The following is an 18,885-nucleotide window of genomic DNA, read 5'->3' as shown; positions in this document are numbered from 1 at the left end:
GCCATCCCTAAGGTTCTTTGACCTAAGCACAAAAGACATTCTTGAGTGTAAATCTTGGTTACTTGACAGAAATAGCAAGTCATACACAAGGTCAAAGAGACACCAAAAGCTGTCATCATAACCCCATGAAACTTACTGCCAACCCAGATTGAAAGAAAAAGACGTCAGCACAGCTTTATCCTGGCTGGCTGTTAGAACAGCTTTAACCAGTGCTGGCTGTGGAACATGCGAGGTGGCAGCAGCTCCCTCATGGCTATTTCTAAGGAAAAGGTTGTATGTGCTTTGCATTAGCGCCCACTCAGAAAGCACTTGCAAGGTCCTGTACATTGTTTGATTGAAAATACACCAGTTAGGGACTGAAGGGATGGCTCAGTGTAAGAGCATTTACTGCTCTTGGAATTCCCATTATCCACATGGAGTAGCCAACAACCTGTAACTGCAGTTCCAGGTGGTCTGGTCTCTGTAGGCAGCTGTGCTCACATCATATCCCTAAACTCACGCAAGTGCACACACATACACATTGAAAAATAAGTCTTTAAAAAAACAGGCCAGTGAGTAGCTCTCTTCCATTTTCAGATGACTAAACACTGGAGCTCATGATGACTAAATACCTTTCTGAAGGTCACCATCTGATAATGCTGCAGAAGGACATTTTGAACCCAGACTCTATTAATCTTTTTTTTGAATTGGCTTATGTAAGTGGGACACTCAAGGGGTGGGTTTAGGTACAGAGAGATCTGGGATGTCGGTGGCACCTGGACCTCATTCTCTCTCCCTAGTTCATTTCCTCTGTGCTGACTTCCATTTCAGTCTTCCCTAAAGGTGACCACTGGGTTCTCTTCTCGTCTTTGTGACTGGGCGGTGGGCTCAGTTGTACAGGAGTGCTTGAGCTGAGATGGAGAGGGCGATCCCACCACCCCACCCCACCCCCACAAAAAGGGAGGACTATCACATAGGCACTCAGACTTGAGGCATGGCGTCCCCAGCTCCCTGCTCCTGGCTGGAGCCTCTGCAGGGAAGGCAGCTCATCCTCATCCTGTGGCTCTCTTTTCTATCCTTCGGGGTTGCTTTAGTAGCAGCTTTCCTGCACCTCATTTCTCCCACTTGTAAGATGGGTGGGTTGGATCAGAAAACTAAAATCCTTTCCACGGAGTACTGAAAACTTAATTTGTCTCACAGGATTTTTTTAAAAACTTTGAAGATGTTTTAATGTCTTTATGTTCTTCATGTACGTCTTAGTTTGAAGTAGTAATAGCACATTTCCTTTGGGTTGGGTTTCTGGGGGTGTTAGTGTTGTTTTGTTTGAGTTGTTTTTTTGGGTTTTTTTGTTGTTTTGGTTTGGTTTTTTAAGACCCAAATATCACTATGTAGCCATGGCTGACCCAGAACTCACTGTGTACACCAGGCTGGCTTTGAACTCACTGAGATCTACTTGCCTTTGCATCCCGAGTGCTGGGATTAAAGGCCTGTGCCTCCATGCCCAGCTAATAGCACTTTTCTTAAATCAGCCATGATCTTTGTATGCATTAATTTACGTATTTTACCTGTACATCGTGTTAAATGTATATCAGTTTCGTTTGTTCTAAAACTCAGTTTGTTTTTTTAAATAGAACCATATCTTAATTAGAATAACTTTTCTCAAAGAGAAATATATACAAGAAAGGGAAAGTGTGAATCTTTCTCAGCTTTTGTAAATTAGAAATTCCCTGTTGTCTTGTTTCCTGTTTTAGGACTGTACGAAAAGAATATATCACTGCAAAGTATGTCGACCATCGGTTCTCAAGGAAAACCTGCTCCTCTCCCTCAGCAAAGCTGAATGAATTGCTTGAGGCCATCAAATCCAGGGATTTACTTGCACTAATTCAAGTCTATGCAGAGGGAGTGGAGCTAATGGAGCCACTGCTGGAACCTGGGCAGGTGAGGCCTCACTAAACCGAGAAGATAAACAGTCAAAAATGAATGTGGCATAGTGGCATCCATCTGTAAACCCAGCACTTGGAATGAAGAGACTAAAAGAGTGAAATAAGTTTGAAGCCAGTCCTGGGTGACATAATTCACACACACACACACACACAGAAAAATGTTTTCAAAGGAAAGAATGCGTTTGCATGAGCAGTCACGTTCTTCTGACACAATATGATGACATTCTCATTCAGTAAATGAACATGTCTAAATCAAGAGCATTTGAAAGTGAAAGAGAATGCACTTAGTAATTGCTTGGGGTTCCTTATGTCGGTGAAGCTGATGGAAGCAAACAACACGTGATCATCGAATTTCTGTCTCTTCCCTCCCTCCTCAGGAGCACGGAGAGACAGCCCTTCACCTTGCTGTCAGGACTGCAGACCAGACATCGCTCCATTTGGTTGATTTCCTTATACAAAACTGGTATGGTTTTGCTTTTTCCTTTGAATGAACTGGGTATGACCAGCGTCTGTACCAGAACTTATCAAACTTATCAAAGTTTATTTGTGGAAAGCCCAATAAATAACCTAAGGCTTTGCAGGCCATGGAGTTCAGTTGCAGCTATTGACTTCTGCCATTATGGTGTTAAATTACCCATAGACTAGACTATGCAAATAAGTAAGTATAGCTATGTGCTTAATAAAACTTTATCCAAGCAGCATTTGGGCCACACATGGCATACAGCTTATATGTGGCCAACCCACGGTCTCAATAAATAGAAAATACCTAACATCTGGGGTCAGTCAGATTTGTGAGTTTTCATTGTTCATAAGTTTGATATAACAGTAGCTAGTTAAATGAAAAACACTAATAGTGCAGTGCTGAACACAGGTCTTTCCTTGCTGGAGCCTTACTGGACTTTTGAGTCAGCAGCAGACTCTGAACACAGCAGAGCTTATCCAGAGAAATCAAATAGAGAGGGAAGTCAAACCCACATAGGAAGAATGGTGTATGGATCCAACGAAACTGGTCATGGTCTAGACCTCTTCCTAAGAGGTGACATAGTTCAGTGGCTAAGTGCTTTGTCTCCAGAGACCTGCTTGTGTTAAGATTCCCCACTCTGTTGTCCTCACCTTGGTAACTGAGAAGAAACTCTTCAGGCTCTTCATGACTTAGACTTTATCTATAAGGTAGAAGCTATTAACAGCACCTTGTCAGGTGGGAATGAAGATTAAATGAGGCATATATATCAAAGCCAAGAGGCAGTGTCTGACCCATAGTGACAGTCAGTTGACCATAGTTCTCAGTATGTTGCTTATAGATTAGATGTAATATTAGAAACATTATTATTTTTTCAATTTATATGGTCTTAAATTTAAGTCACTTATTAAAGACCATAGAAGTAAGTGGTTATGAAGTTTTGGGACTTAGAGTGGCTCATACCTGTAAGTCCCAGCTACTTGGGAAGCTGAGGCAGGGGAACCACAGGTTCAAAGCCAGACTAGAGTACATAGGGCCAAGTTTGCCTCTGGCTCAAGAAAAAAATAAATTAAGTGGTTAGTGCTGGAAAGAAGATGGCTCAGTGGGCAAGAGTACTATACTGTTCTTCCAGAGGACCTGAGTTTGATTCCCAGCAACTGCATCGAGTTACTCATAACTGCCTGTAACTCCATCTCCTGGGGGAGCAGATACCCTGTACTCACATGCACATACCCACACACAGACCACATACACATAACTAAAAATAAAAATTAATAAAAAGAAAGAAGTAGTTAGAGCCAGTGACATGCCACAGCTGCTAAAGGTACCTGCCACCAAGTGTGATGACCTGAGTTCAATCCCAGAGACCCACATGGTGGAAAGAGAGAACCAACTCCCACAGAGTCCTCTGACTCCTTCCCCCTACACACACACACCCAACCAATTAAATAAAAGTTTTAAGTGGTTATCGGGCTGGGGATATAGCTCAGTTTACAGAGTGCTTACCTAGTATGTACAAGGTCCTGGGCTTAGTCCTAAATGCTGCAGAGATCAGAAGCCAGGTGTGGAGATGCACATCTATAATCTTAGCACTTGGGAGGTGCCTTAAGGCCATCCTGAGCTACATAGGAGTTTAAGCCTAGCCTAGATTACATGAGGTACTATCTCAGGAAAAGAAAAAAAAAATGTGATTATAATATTTATTATCTGCAGTTTCACTTTCAGAGGGGTTAGTCGCCTATAGTCAAACATGGCCTAAAAGCACCGTGGGAAAGTGGGAAATCCCAGAAGTTAACAATTCAGACATCTTAAACTACTTTTATTACAGTATCTTATTGCTCCATTTTGTTATTGATGCCAACCTCTAACTGAGCCTGCTGTGTAGTCCACAGGTGTGTATGTAGTCTTTTAGGAATAGGAAAAAGCATAGACTGTTGAGGGCTTTAGAATTCTTTGTGCTTTGAGACACCTGCAGAAGTTGGAATTCCTCCCTCATGGATAGCAGAGGACCTACTGCCACAGTTTTCAGCTGTGGAGTAGGTCAGCTTTCCTCATGCACTCTTGTTTTCTAGCGGGAACCTGGATAAGCAGACGTCCGTGGGGAATACGGCTCTGCACTACTGCAGCATGTACGGCAAGCCAGAGTGTCTGAAGCTGCTGCTCAGGAGCAAACCCACAGTGGACATCGGTGAGTGGGGCCGAGCAGCATTGCATGAAACTGCTACTTCATGCTGCACTGATTGGATCGTTGTTCCCTGCCCTCTCCAAGCAGTATCCTCTATACTTACACAAGTTAATTTTTTCACTATTTCAGTTAACCAAAATGGAGAAACTGCCTTGGACATAGCAAAGAGACTAAAAGCTACCCAGTGTGAAGACCTGGTATGTGAACATGAAACAAGATATTTGCTGGACGTCAGTCAGCAGCCTTTAAACTGTCATTCTGAGAGACTGGAATTATGAATAAACCAAGCACAATTGTTTTTAAAACATTGGCTAAAGAAACCCAGATGTTTACAGAGGCTCTCTTTGAAAACGTGGTGACACCATGTTGTTTGTCTTCTGAGTGTGGCTGTGAAAGGCTTCAGAAGGATTGTTACTGTGCGGACTGCAGATTGGGCCGGTTTGGCGGGACACTAGGCTGTTTCGCAGCTAACAGTGAAGAATTTTTCAGAATGTTACACGTCATTCTTGTACTGCTTCCCACCCTTCTGTGCACACTCACCTTCTTTTATTTAGTTCATTGTTGTTTTGGTTTTTTTAGGCAGGGTCTCCCTGTAGCCCCAGTTGGCCTGGAACTAGCTATGTAGACCAGGCTGCGCTCAGTCTCACAGAGATCTGTCTCTCAAGTGTTGGGATTAAAGGTGTTCACCACCATGCCTGGCCCCATTAGTTACTGCTTAATACTCTGGACCTTCACATAAGAATGCTTCTCCTGTCCATGGTGTCATCCTCTGTTCTCCATAGCTAATAGCAGCAACTGGGCAAATGAAAGAAAGCAGGTTGCTTTTGACTCACAGTTCAGGGTGTAGGGGCTCCATCTGTGGAGACCTTCTTCCTGTCACCACACATGCTATCAGAGAGACAAGGGACACGTGAGAGACAAGGTTCAGGGTGTAGGGGCTCTATCTGTGGAGACCTTCTTCCTGTCACCACACATGCTATCAGAGAGACAAGGGACATGTGTCTTATCTTGATCTTTGTCCCTCTTCTAAAACCACCAGCATTCAGCCCTGGGAGCTCCTCCCAGGTGACCTCATTTTGTCACCTACCAAAGGTACCTGGAAAGCACCATGCTCAGCTAAGTTCCCACCCTCGTAAGACCTCACAGTGGGAATGAGATTTTAACTTGATGGACTGGGCACGCTGGGTACCTGCTTATGATTCAGCACTTAGGATGCTGAGGCAGGAGGATTGTAAGCTTGAGACCAAGCTGAACTGCACAGCAAGGCACTGCCTTAAATTTTTTTCTCACTTTGCGCCTCAGAGGAGACAAGCCATAGCATGTGGAAAAGAGAGAGGTAGGAAAGCAAGTTCATGCCCTTGAGGTTTTCTGCTGAGAACTGGGCTCCAGGCCTGGCACTTGTACTTTTTGTTACTTTTGTTATTTTGATTTGTTTATTTCTGTTTTGTTTTCTGAAACAATGCCTATAGGAGATGGAGACTTAAGAATGGGAATGAGGAGACTGGCTTCAAACTAAACTTTCCCACCTTAGTCTCTCTAGTGCTAGGAGCCCAGGTCTGCATCACCATCATTGGCTATATTTTGTATTCTTCTGTTTTGTTTGGGGTTTTTTGTTGATTTTTTTTTGTTTTGGGGGGATTTTGTTTGTTTTTTGTTGTTTGTTTTGTTTTGTTTTGAGTCAGGGTCTCCCTATAGCCCCAGCTAGCCTAGAACTTGGTATGTAGACCACATTGGGCTCCAGATCTACCCAACCCCAGTGCTGGGATTAAAGGTGTGCCCCACCAGGCCCAGCTCTTTTGTGTTCTTATTGAAGCTATCGTCTCTGTCCACACTTCACAAACAAGAAAAGAGAACCACAGATTGACTTTAAAGGCCTGCCTCTTAAACTTCATAGCCTCTGTTTTCCAACCTGAAGGTGCAGTTCCGAGGCTCCTTTTACTAATATTAAGGAAACTTCATTTTGTAGATAATCTTGAAGTCAGAATCAGAAAGGCTCACCTTTAAGTCTCACAGTCCCTGAGTAGCTGTCAGCTTGTCTAGTCAGCTGGGCCACTGGGCCACTCTCACTGTTTTAGAACCACAGTGAGGGACTTGTTCAGCATCTGTGATGATGGAGTAGTGGGGCATTTCTGTTAAGGGTACTCTTGCTGTTCCTTCCAGCTCTCCCAGGCTAAATCTGGAAAGTTCAACCCACACGTCCACGTAGAGTATGAGTGGAACCTTCGGCAGGAGGAGATGGATGAGAGCGATGACGATCTGGATGACAAAGTGAGTACGGAGGGTACCATCCAGTCCTGCACCCTTCCAGGTTTCTGCCCTGTGTGGACAAGAGCCGCTTTCTCTGAGATAAGTTGTTTTGAGCTTGATGGTCTGATATATACAGCCATGATCGCTGCTTATCCTCTGATCCTTGTTGGGCACCGTTGAACAACTGGAGTTGATGTGGCAGAGTTGAGGCTGAAGGAGGTGTCGAGGCCAGATTCCTTGCTTTTTAAAGACCCTTGATCTTTGTTCCTTAAAGCCCTTCAACTGACTGGATGAGGCACACTCTCATTTTGGAGGGCTGTCCAGACCCTGCTGATTGAAGTGGTCATTGCAGCTCTTAAAATATACCTTTACAAAGCAACATCTACACTGGTGTTTGAGTGGGACACCATAGCCTAGTCAAGCTGTCGTGTAAAATTAGCCATTAGTTGTTTCAAACAGTGAATTAATAAATATAATAACTGTCACTTACAAAGTACCTAAATAGAGTCTAGGCTTTGTGAATATTGTTACCTCAGAACATCTTGACTGAAACCCCACATGCCCCAGAGAAAACATACACAGAGAGGACATAGCATTTGTCTAAAGACCATCTCCAGGATTAAACCCAGGTCTCTGTGACTCTCATAAGTGATGCTTAACTACCTCTGAAAATTCTTTTACCTGTTTATCAGGTATGTGCCAGGAATTTCCTTAGCGCCAGACCGGGGTATCTATGAGCAGTGCTCAGACAAAGGGGTCCTAAATCCAATCTCGCTTTCGAGAAGAGAAAAACAGTAATTCAGTGTGATGACTACCATAGTGAATTTGGGAGAGTTCCAGAGAAGTAGTTAGAAGGCTGAGAAGTTCGTCAGCCATGGTAAGCCTTGAGGATTTCATCAAGGAAGGAGCAGCAGCGAGGGAGAGGTCTCTGGAAGGAAGTGGGCACTGGCCAGACAGAAGAGTTGATCAGCTCAGGAGAGGAGACTAGCCTGGCCCACAGCTGGGGCCAGAGTAGAACCCAGATGTCTGAAGAACAGTCGGGGTAGCGCTGTGAGTGGGGAGTTCTTCATGGGGCAGGGAGGAGCCACCCTATAGAGTCAGGCAGACTGGTCAGGAGCAGCTTTGCAGCCTGGCCTTTTACCTTTACCCACACAGTTAGAAACCACCAGCAGGGGCTTATTATCAGAAAACAGCTTTCCTACCAGCTTTAGCTACAGTGTAAAGCTGGATGGACTAAGAAGAGTTCAGGCCAGTCTACAGTGAGCACCTCACTAGTAGTAGGCTGGAGGGCCCTTCTGAGGCAGCCTTCCAGGGCATGGGGGCTCCAGGTGACATGTAGTTGCTACCAAGGCAGTTCAGTGATGTTAAGTGCCCCCACCATGCGTGAGGCACCAGAAACACCACATTGGTGACTGGTTTGCAGTCTAAGAATTGGGGTAGGATTTAGAACTCCAAGTTATCGACATGCATGTCACACCTCAAAGGAAGGTGTTTATTAATGGGGCTAAATCTAACTGTGACCTTAGCCCACACTGTGAATGGTCTACTGATCCCTGACCAGCACTCCTTGGTGGGATAGTGATGAGGATGTAGGAAGTATAAAGTCCCCCTGCTGAAGCTGTGGCGGTAGTAGACCACACACTGCACAGAGAGCCCCAGGAACCAGGTGAGCTCCTGGCCCACTCTGCAGAGCTCTTCATACACCTCGGGGACAGTCCTTAGGTGTCTGTTGTCTCATCTGTTGTTTGATCCATCAGCCAAGCCCCATCAAGAAAGAACGCTCACCCAGACCCCAGAGCTTCTGCCACTCCTCCAGCATCTCACCCCAGGACAAGCTGGCATTGCCAGGGTTCAGCACTCCGCGGGACAAGCAGCGACTCTCCTATGGAGCCTTCACCAACCAGATCTTCGTCTCCACAAGCACGGACTCACCCACGTCACCCACCACAGAGGCGCCCCCTTTGCCACCTAGGAATGCCGGGAAAGGTAGGGGCTTGAGAAGTCCTTTATGGATTTGTGCTCAGTACTGCTAGTCTGCCCTTTGGTGGCATTGTGGACCACACTGTCAGGCAGCTCAGAATAGAGTCCTTGCCATTTGCCAGATACCAACAGTGGGACAGGTAATGTGGTCATTCTTTGTGCATTATTTTGAATCAAATCTCCTGGGGATTAAATGGTGTTTGTGCTCGTTTCACAGAAGAGGAAACTAAGACTGAAAAAGATAGAAGTGACATTCCCAGTGTCATACAGCTGGTAAATGGTTGAGATTCAGTGTGGGAGCCACATGACTGTAGACTCTCTTCCCTTTATGACTTTTAGTCTCAGTTCTTTGAAAGGCTTTCTCTGTACTGAGATGCCTCTGTGTTAAACATGCTGATTGTCAGACCTAGGAGGAGCTCAGTTGATAGAATGCTAGTCTTTTGTACATGAGGCCTGGTTTCAGTCCCCAGCACTGCATAAAATTGGGTGGGGTGATATATGACTCTAATCCCAGGACTCAGGAGGTAAAGGGAGGAGGATCAAGAGTTCAAGGTCACCAGATGTAATGGCACACACCTTTGATCCCAACACTCAGGAGGTAGAGGCAGGCAGATTGCTGTAAGATCGAGGCAACCTTGTTTTACATAGTTACAGGCCAACTAAGAGAGATCAAGGTCATTATTGACTATATAGCAAGTTTGAGGACAACTTGGGCTATAGTAGACCTGTCTCAAAAGAAAAATGGTTGTCCTGGTAGCGGTTAATCATTAGAAAACACTTGCCTCATGAGAGACCCCACACTAAGCTTTCCTCCTCCCAGGGTCTCTGCATGAGGTCGGAACTACAGTTACAGGTATCTTGCAAATGAGGGATTGGACTTAAGAGATGTGGAATAATCCCCGGGTTTTTGTCTACCTGGGATTCTAAGCCAGGTTCTCTATGACCAAAACTCACGGTACTGTACCCTCTTGACCAGGTTGTTTTCCCTGAGACTACCTGGAGAGGACTCCTGCCTGGAGTTTTCAGGTATTGTCAGGTACCTCCACAGGCCTAGTACCTCGGGCCTTTGGTCCCGCATCCTGCTCTGTAGCTGCAAAACAACCCATCCTGTGTCCTGTCTCCAGAATATCTCTGAAATATCTCTGAAAATCATTGTGTTCCCACCTGTGGAGAGGCAAGTTCAAGGCATAGAAATGCCAGCATCAGATTATTCCAGACTGAGGGACAGGTGCTCAAAGCTGTAGCTTCCTGTAATTCCAAATGCAGGATTCTCCCAATGTCAGCTAAGCTCATGTCAGCACAGTTTTCCAGCACATCTTGGTATACAATGACAGGCCTCTTTGAATCACACTGGCACTATTTTCTGGCAAATGTGAGCTTTATTCAAAATTTTTTTCCTAGCTTTATTCTCCATTGAAATCATGTTATAAATGGGAGCTGTGTTCTTAGAGAGACCCCAAATGGCCTTGTAGGTCATAAAATTATAGGGAAAGTTATAGTAAGGCTTTGGCAGGAGCAGTTCCCATCAAAGGTAAGGAGTGGCCTTTCAGCAATGGCATATGGAAGCCATGGGCTTAACCAACTTCTAGGATTTCCTATCATTCTGCACAGTCTACTAGAACACACGTTTTGAAGCTCCTGGATATCAAGCTGCAGTCCTGTCATCAATGTGTGAGACCTGTGCTGCCTTCCCCTCTGCGAAACCGTGGTCCCCACAGGCATCCACCTCATGAGAACAGAAGTGCCTGCTCTATACTCTCCAGAGGAAGACACAAGCCTCCAGACCTAAGAAAATGATGGAAAGGGGGCTCTCAAAGACATCATGTACCTTGATTGTGGTCACCAGCATAGTGTGGTGACATGTTCAGAAAGCCTCCTTGACACCAGAATCTAGAGGACAACACACCCCACCCTCCATCCTACTACCCCCTCCTGTAGTGTTATCTCAAAGGGACATAAAAACCCATAAAATGGGGCTGGAGAGATGGCTCAGCGGTTAAGAACGCTGGTTGTTCTTGAAGAAGACCCAGGTTTGAATCCCAGCACCCACATGGCAGCTAACAACTGTCCATAACTCCAATCCCAGGGGATCTGGTGGCCTCTTCTCTCGTCTGCAGGCATTGCACGACATGGGTGCATTTACCTACATGAAGGCAATACACTCATACACATAAAATTTAAAAAATAGTAGTAAATTAAAAAAAAAAAAAAAACATAAAGTACACCATCTGTCTCAGTGCCAGGCAACATACTTCTTCATTATTCTAACTAGCTCTGACCAAAGACCCAAAAGACAGCATTTATTTTGTGATTCAGCTCCTGAGGAAGAAGCTTAGCATCTTGGCCATAGCAACCATGCTTAACTAAGGACAACCTTCTCTCCCTTTACAAATAAAACCCATCCTTGAGACTAGAACTCTGTGCCGACCAACAGTGTTCCATGGCGGCCCACAGTGGGACTTCACATTCAGAGATTTGGACTGTCTGCTGCTGGCACAGGCAGACAGTCTCTAGTGCTGGTTATAAGGTACTGAACCATGGCGGTCCTTGGCCAGCTGGCCTCACTTGCCCTTACATGTGGAAAGCTGGTAGTGTTTACCATGGAGTTCTTAGAAGCCACTGTTAGAGGTCAGCTGGCACCCTGTTCAGAGATACTTGTGTTCTGTGGCCCCTACATTTTTTTTAATTCATCCTGCTAACCTGACAGAAGCATCTGCTGTCTTGAATCAGTCATCCTTTGGATTAGAGTTGCTTACTCTCCTCAGCAAGGAAAGCCCTGGTCCTGATTGCAGCATAAGTCATCTCCATAGCAGTAATTTAGGGGCCTCAGGATGATGGCTTCCTGTGACAAAGTCCCCACAAATAAGAGCAGAACAGAGACAGCAGCAGAAAGAGTCCTCTGAGCACAGCCAGGAATATTTCCAAAACCCTCCAGCTGCCTCATCAAAATTCAGGGAAGTTTGACCTCAGTTACCGTCAAGCAAAGCCGCCTTGTGTGTGAGCAGCCGCCCAGTCAGACTCAGAAGAACTCAGCACTTCAGAGTTCCACATTCACCGTCCTTAAGGCTCAGGCAGACTCTTTACTGCCTGACTCCTCTTCACAGGGGAAGTCCAGAGAGTCCGGGAAAGCTGCAAAGCTCAGTGTACAGGTGTTTCTCCTGGTCAGCAGTTCCCCTGCCACACACTTCATTTAAACACCACAAGTACTTTAGGTTTACCAAGATTTGTTTTTAATCTTTAGATTGAAATGCTGTTTGGTTTCTTTAGAGCTAAGAGGATACTGAAAGAGTTACATTATCTGTATCCCATGGTAGAGATAAAGAAACTGAGCCCTAGAAAGGCTAAGGAATTTCCTTCAGGTCACACAGTGCTGAAGTAGGAGAGATTGGAATGGGCCTTGTGGCTTGTCACATCCAGTCTTCTAGCTCATGCTCCTCCTTGTTGAGCAAGATGATCATCTATGTCTTTTGGCCTCTTCGTGGGGTTATCATTGGAGTCCATCAACAATATTTGGAGAAAGCACTTTGGAAAACGCAAAACCCTGCCCTGCTCCAAGACACTTGTGTTAGGATTGTTAGGCTGTAGACTGAAGCTGTTTCTTGAGTAGAAGAACATGAGGACCAGCACTGCAACAGTCCCCGTGCTGCAGAGCAATAAAGATTCATACTGCTTGCCTATGTCTGGCTGAGCTGTTCACCTGTTTTAAAGTAAGTTTAAGCTTTAGAACTATGGCTGTCTGCTCTTTGCATCTGTGTGCCTTTTGTGTACCAGTGACAAAAATTTGCACCCAATGTGGAGGTGTTACCTCACAGGAGACTGTGGTAGAATGCACAGCTCCTGGCTCCATCAGGGTCCTGCTGGCTATGGGGCCTCTTGGAAGAAGTCTTCAGAGTGAAGTCGTCTGCTGAATTAGCACATACATAGTGAGACCTGACGCTGTGCGCACTCTTTAACTGAAAGAAACTTTTTGTTAAGTGAACAATGAATCTGCTTTCAAGGAGTATAACGTAAAGAACTAAGTTTTTAAGCTTTTAGAAACAGAACTAGTGTGCTAATCCCAGTTCTTTCTCATTGACTGATGAAATACAGCCCTTAGAATCAGGCATTATCAGCTGCTGAATAACGTGTGAGTACTAACCTTGCGTTTCATACAGATGTGCTATAATGCAGACTCCTCCCTCAGACAGGCTCAGCCTCTGTCTGATGAAGCAGCAGATTACACAGAAGCAGCGCCATGCCTGGCACCTGATGCTGCCCTTGCCCTCAGTTTAGATGACAAGACTACACGTCTTCAGTAATCAAAGTTTGAGAATAAGAACCTATCCCAGGCAGCACCATCTGTGTCAGGCCTGACCATGGCTCCTTGGGCAGCCATGAATCCCCAAAACTCTTCCAAGCCTCCTATTCTCTCTCAAGAAGCTGCCTTTCCACTGCCCCACAGACCCTGGATTCCTTCTCCACAAGGGCCAGTCCTGCTCTGTGTCTCTTAGTCAATCCTGCTGAGTTTCAGGGTCTCCATCTGATAAATAAGGGTGAGGTATCTACCTTGCTGAGTCACTGCCTCCAGCACACACAGTAACGTGACAAGCACAGAGTGAGTGTTCAGCAGACATAAGTCTGCTCAGTTCCATTACATGGATTCATTCAACAAATATTTCAGGACCGGGAATACAGAGAAGAATGAAGGCCTTAATTAATCCCCTCACAGTTGGTGAAAGGAGAGAAAGCATACAGGATACACCATGGAGGGGGAGTGCTGCTCTGAAGGTTGAGGTCTTCCTTCCACCCTGCCCTAGTTAGAACTTCCCTGAAACGGGCTATGAATGAGCTGTCAGCACTCACAGGAGGGTGTCAGTGTCAAGGGTTGTTAATATAAGTGACAGAGGCATCAGTGAAAGTATGTCCCAAAAATACATGGCCAAGGTAAGAAGTAAGTTCACTTGCTGAAAGTCTTTGTAAAATGCTTATAGCAGTTGTACCAAATGCAACTGTGTAAACATCTTATCCACTGTCACCTGCTTCTCTGAGAGGTCTTCAGTAGTCAAGGACAGACAGGTGGAAAGAGAGAGGACTTCTCAGCTTACTGCGGTCGCCTGTCACCAGGAAGGACCTCTGATTCATACAAGCCTGAGAAGTGTCTTCCTATGGGCAACATCGCTCATGTGTTCATGATGTTACTATTTCCTCAGGCTTTTGTCTCATGGGAAGACAGCAATGTGAGTGGCTTGGTTTAACAGCTAGTGGGCTGCTGTTCTTGAATCACATTGGATTTGCTGCTTGGGCTTCTTTATTTCTTGTTTTGACTGTTATAAGTCTCCCACATCCATTTTTGAACATCTCAAACAAAGCAACTTGGGCTGGCCAAGAGCATGATCGTCAGCAGGGGCCCCTGGCTCTGGCTCCCAGTCAAATCACCTGACCTCCAAGGAGTAGAAAAGGAAGCTGAAGAAATTCTGATGTTACCTCCTGTATTTGGAGGTACATGGGTAATTGTTAAAGAACCAGCCCTTGGTCTACTCCTTTCCCTTGATTATCAGTGTGACAGAAAGAGATTTAAGGGAAAATGAGTAGCTAATGCTGTTCTCTGTATAAAACCAGCAGAGAGACCAACATGTCACCCTGACACTCTGGAACCCTGGCTAGCCCCGGGTCTGTCTAATGTCTGAATGTAGAGGGGACAGCTTCTTTCCAGTCCTCTATGTAATGAGACAACATTGTGTTTTTATCTACTTGTTACGGTGATTAGCATAAACTTCCCACTCTTTAAGCACCATATCATAAAAAAGCATTTCATCAACCATATAAGACATAAGTTTAAGAGATCTGTTGTAGGACATGATGGTTATAGTAGATAATAATGGATTGTATTCTTTAAAATTGCCAAGAGAGTAGATTCTAAGCATTCTCACCACAAGTAAATGATGTGTGAGGTAGTGCATGTTAAGTAACTGACCATTCCAATGTATACATGTTCCAAAAAAACATACTGCGTTTGACAATATATATGTACCAGCATTTGCCTATTAAAATTTTATCCATATTATCTAGGGTTGTGTAGATAGAACACCTCTCATTAACTCTGCTATAATGGCATATCAGAATATATACATTATAGTTCTGCAAACAAATTTTCAAAAACTGTGAAGATAATTTTTGAAGCCATCTTCTGTGAAGCATCAAAGATGCACCTTTCTTTGGTCTCTGAGACTGAAAGCCGCTATGCCAGGCACCAGCACTGGGACACAGGGAAGCAGTCCTGTGTTCCCCATGGCAGAACGTCAATGGGGCAGGAAGAAAAGCCGTCCCTCATGCGCTGTGGAGCATAGCCAGTTCTTTGGAGCCTTGTTGAGGTCCAGACCTAGCAGTACTCCAGGGAGGGAGGATGGATTAAAGAAAAATTCCAAGCTGGCCGTTAAAAGATGAGGGCAGGAGGTGAAGGAAGATCTCCGTCATGTGTCTGAGTATCCTAGCCAGAGAAGGCTCATGCTGCTCAGAAGCAAGCTCTTGTCAGGTTGGGAGCTCTCCTTAAGTGGTATCAGCCTAGATGCAGCCTCTTCACCTTCTCTGGCCAAGTAAACTCTTCGTTGTGAATTCTGCTTGGCTGGTAGTCACTGGGTGACTCTTGCATGTGCTCATTCTGGAGTCACATGCATATAACACACCTGTGCTAAGAGGTGCATCTCCATTAGCGTTTTGTTTGGGTGTTTTTTTCTGGACAGTACTTGGAACCTGATCTTGTGACCTTTCAGGTGCACTTTATCACAACGTCCCTAGGTGGCGATAAAGATGACATTGCAAGAGAAACACCATTGTCTGATCTGTTTTGCATTTATTTCCAAAGAGGAAAGTTCCACTTCCTCAGTCTGAACACTGTTGCTATTTTCCTCATGGGCCAAATACAGAAAGTGCTGCCCCAGCTCTCCAGAACCGGCAGCACTGACTGCCTGGCGTGTGCCTCCCTGACTGCCGGGCGCCTGCCTCCCTGGCACCTGCATTGCTCAGACTTTCCCGTGTCTGGGGGATCTCCGTCATGCCAAGCCCAGCCCCATTTTCTTGGATGTATAATAGGACACTGCTGATCCCACATAGCTCTCAGGATTGTAGTGAGAATCAAAAGGAGTAACAGACGCATTTGAAAACTACAAACATTGCACAAGCGCAAGGCTGTATGCTCAGCTCCCTCGCTGTAGAAAGGTCTCAACTTGAATAACTGATGCTCTGACATCAATAAGACAGAGACTAAAGAATGTAATGCTGGGCATTTAACCCTAATGCAGATTGCTGTCTTATTGCCAGTGCTCACTGCTGAGGCTGTGTTTGAGAATCAGTGGCTTAATCCATGTTAGTAGTAACCAGTAACTGACAATGAGAACTATCTTAAAGTTTGCCCAGGGAGAAGGCTAGCAGTAATTAAGTTTTTCTTTTAATACACAGAATATAAAAAAGCTCTTTTGGAGCCTTTCTGGATCACCAGGTATCTCCTATCCTCTCTTAAACGTTTGGTGTGGTGGTATGCTTAGCTTTTCCCCCTCTCGTTTCTTTTCTTTTCTTCCTTAACGTTTGCAGAAGCAGTTGTCCGTGGACATGCTTAGAACAGACACCTGGTAGTATTCCGTAAGGAAATACTCATCCATGTGCCTGCCATAACGCCTGCAGGCATGTCCCACTTCAGTGTCACTGTAAGAAAGAGCACACAAGGCTAGAGAGATGCTCAGTGGTTAGGAGCACTGGCTGCTCTTGCAAAGTACCTGCATTTCATTCCTAGCAACCATCCGTAACTCCACTTCCAGGGGACCTGATGCCCTCTTCTGACCTCCTCGGGCATTGCACAGCAGGAGTGTGCTTGCATACATACAGGCAATATACTCATACACAAAAATTTTAAAAAGAGAAAAAGAGCACATGTAGCAGTCCCACAACTGCTTTAAAATGAGCTTCATTGGCTGATGTTCGGATTTCCAGTGTAACATGGCTTAAGAGCACTGAAACAGCTCAGAGTTAGAACAAAAAGTGGTATTAGAGTTCCTTTTTCTAGGTAATCTCGGATCTTTCATTATTTAGAAAAATTTATTTTGTTTTTAAGGAAAACTGATTTGCCGACTAAGAGAAGATCTGTAATAAAACATCATGCTATCTGAATCCTTCAGTGTGTGCGCCTATGGGCCAGTGACTGTTGAACTGACAATTCTTTGCTCCTCCTGACATGATTTTGGTGGCAGTGCTGTGTGCTTTCTTCCCCAGTAGATTTGTGATGATTCCAGTGCCTTACTGGCTTAAAATGTGTATGATTTTTATTTTTACCACTGTATCTAAGTGACGATCTAAACCCTGTAGCATTCTGTGCTGACTAGCCTTTTGTTGCTATTTGGTTTTGAGAGGAGGTCTCAGTGTTACACTGACTGTTCTCGAACTCATGCTCCTCCTGCCTTGGCCTCCCAGGTAGCTGGGATCACAGACCTGTGGCACTCTGGCTTGGGTAGCCTTTTGTTCCTTAAAAACACATTCTTTTCCTTTTTTGTAATTTCGTTTAAGCAGCAGTTTTTAAAGCTCCTGTTTGTGAATTGTTGGACGGACGGACTTGGTGTGTTCAGCCTTTCGCTTTTGACTCAGTGTTACACCACATTTTGGTGAGTGGAAGTAATTGCGTACTGGCTGTTATATGTCTACGAGACTGGGATTAACCTTCCTGCCCCGGTTCAATTTCCTTTCTAGGTCCAACTGGCCCACCTTCAACACTCCCTCTAAGCACCCAGACCTCTAGTGGCAGCTCCACCCTATCCAAGAAGAGGCCTCCTCCCCCACCACCCGGACACAAGAGAACCCTGTCTGACCCTCCCAGCCCACTACCTCATGGGCCCCCAAACAAAGGCGCAATTCCTTGGGGTAAGTTATCCTAAAGTCAGGGTCAAAGCTGCCCAGAGCCAGATAGTGGAGGGAAGGGGCTCTACTGGGCATTGGATAGTTAGTACATTAGGAAAACCAACCAAACTGCACACACTGGGTTAGGACTTGAACATGTGTGAATATGCTTATACCTGCTTCTTACAGCCAGGGAACAGTTGGAAAAAAAGTTGGGGGCATTAAAAATTATAGTAGCAAGAACAGTGTCTTTCGATATCATCAGGGAGTTGGCTCTAGGACACACACATGCACACACACACACAGATTTCCAAAATCTATAGATAATCCCAGTCCCTTATATACAATGCCATAGTATTTGCATACCTTGAACACATACTTTTAAATTATCTCTAGGTAGCATAATATCTAATGTAATGTAAATGTCCTATAAAAGAGATGGCGTGTATTCAGAACAGTTGTTTTCCCAAATGTCTTTGACCCACAGATATGGAGGGCAGACTCTAATATTAACAGGTGCTAGGCATATCTTGAATCTCAGTCATAATAATGACTCTGTGAGGTAAGAATTATGAATCTCACAGAACTCAGAAAAGCAAAATAGGCTATGGGTATGGCTCAGTGCTAGAACACTTGCCTAGTAAAGACAAGGCCCTGGGTTCAATCCCCAGTACCACAAAAAGAAAAGGAAAATAGTCCACTTTCACAACACCCAGAATAGGTTTCTTCATAAGGCAGACATCAGGTCCTTGGCATTCTCCTCCTCATACCTTTTATGGCTTCCTGTTGAGCTTCAGATAAATTCAGACTCTTTATCTCAAGCCCTCTCCCCCACCTCCTAGCCACCACTCTGTGTGCTTTCTCCCTCCCAAGGTCCTCATCCTCCGTAGAAGAGCAGGTCCATTCACCCCCTCAGCTCACACATCTCCTTCCCTGGCTCCTCACTTGATTTCTTCCCAGCACTTCACTAGAGTTGAGAAATCCTTTGCATGTCTTGTCTTCCCCCGCCAGAACGTGTGTTCCATGAAAGAAATGCCTTTGCCTGTCTTGTTCTCACCTGTGTGGAATCCTGCCTGGCACACACTGGACACTCAGGATCTGAGAATGAGCAGCCTTACCCAGAGTCAGCCAGTTTAATCAGCTCAGTGACACTGACTGCAAACACAGATCTTGTCTACAAAAAACATACTTTGCAGTTTTGCTGCTAGCTTGGCAGTGGTGCAGTGGTCACC

At 45.1% G+C, this 18,885-nt stretch overlaps 1 protein-coding gene across 10 annotated transcripts in view; it reads left to right on the top strand.

Annotated features, from left to right (window-relative positions):
• Asap1 (ArfGAP with SH3 domain, ankyrin repeat and PH domain 1) overlaps positions 1-18,885 on the top strand; it is a 349,085-nt gene that overhangs the window by 307,885 nt on the left and 22,315 nt on the right. For 5 of the 10 annotated variants that reach the window (XM_008845480.3, XM_008845483.3, XM_017801186.2 and 2 more), the window contains 7 exons: positions 1,731-1,917; positions 2,300-2,385; positions 4,455-4,570; positions 4,697-4,764; positions 6,728-6,835; positions 8,572-8,800; positions 17,507-17,677. In XM_008845480.3, the coding sequence (XP_008843702.1) occupies positions 1,731-1,917; positions 2,300-2,385; positions 4,455-4,570; positions 4,697-4,764; positions 6,728-6,835; positions 8,572-8,800; positions 17,507-17,677 (965 nt within the window). The remainder of the gene's footprint in view (positions 1-1,730; positions 1,918-2,299; positions 2,386-4,454; positions 4,571-4,696; positions 4,765-6,727; positions 6,836-8,571; positions 8,801-17,506; positions 17,678-18,885) is intronic. The other 5 variants (XM_008845487.3, XM_008845488.3, XM_008845489.3 and 2 more) reach the window with 1 other exon arrangement.

This window comes from Nannospalax galili, unplaced genomic scaffold (assembly GCF_000622305.1).
Source record: "Nannospalax galili isolate Female #2095 unplaced genomic scaffold, S.galili_v1.0 scaffold380, whole genome shotgun sequence".
NCBI lineage: Eukaryota > Metazoa > Chordata > Mammalia > Rodentia > Spalacidae > Nannospalax > Nannospalax galili.
Note: the sequence above shows the minus strand (reverse complement) of the source record. Positions and strands in the feature narration are given on the sequence as shown.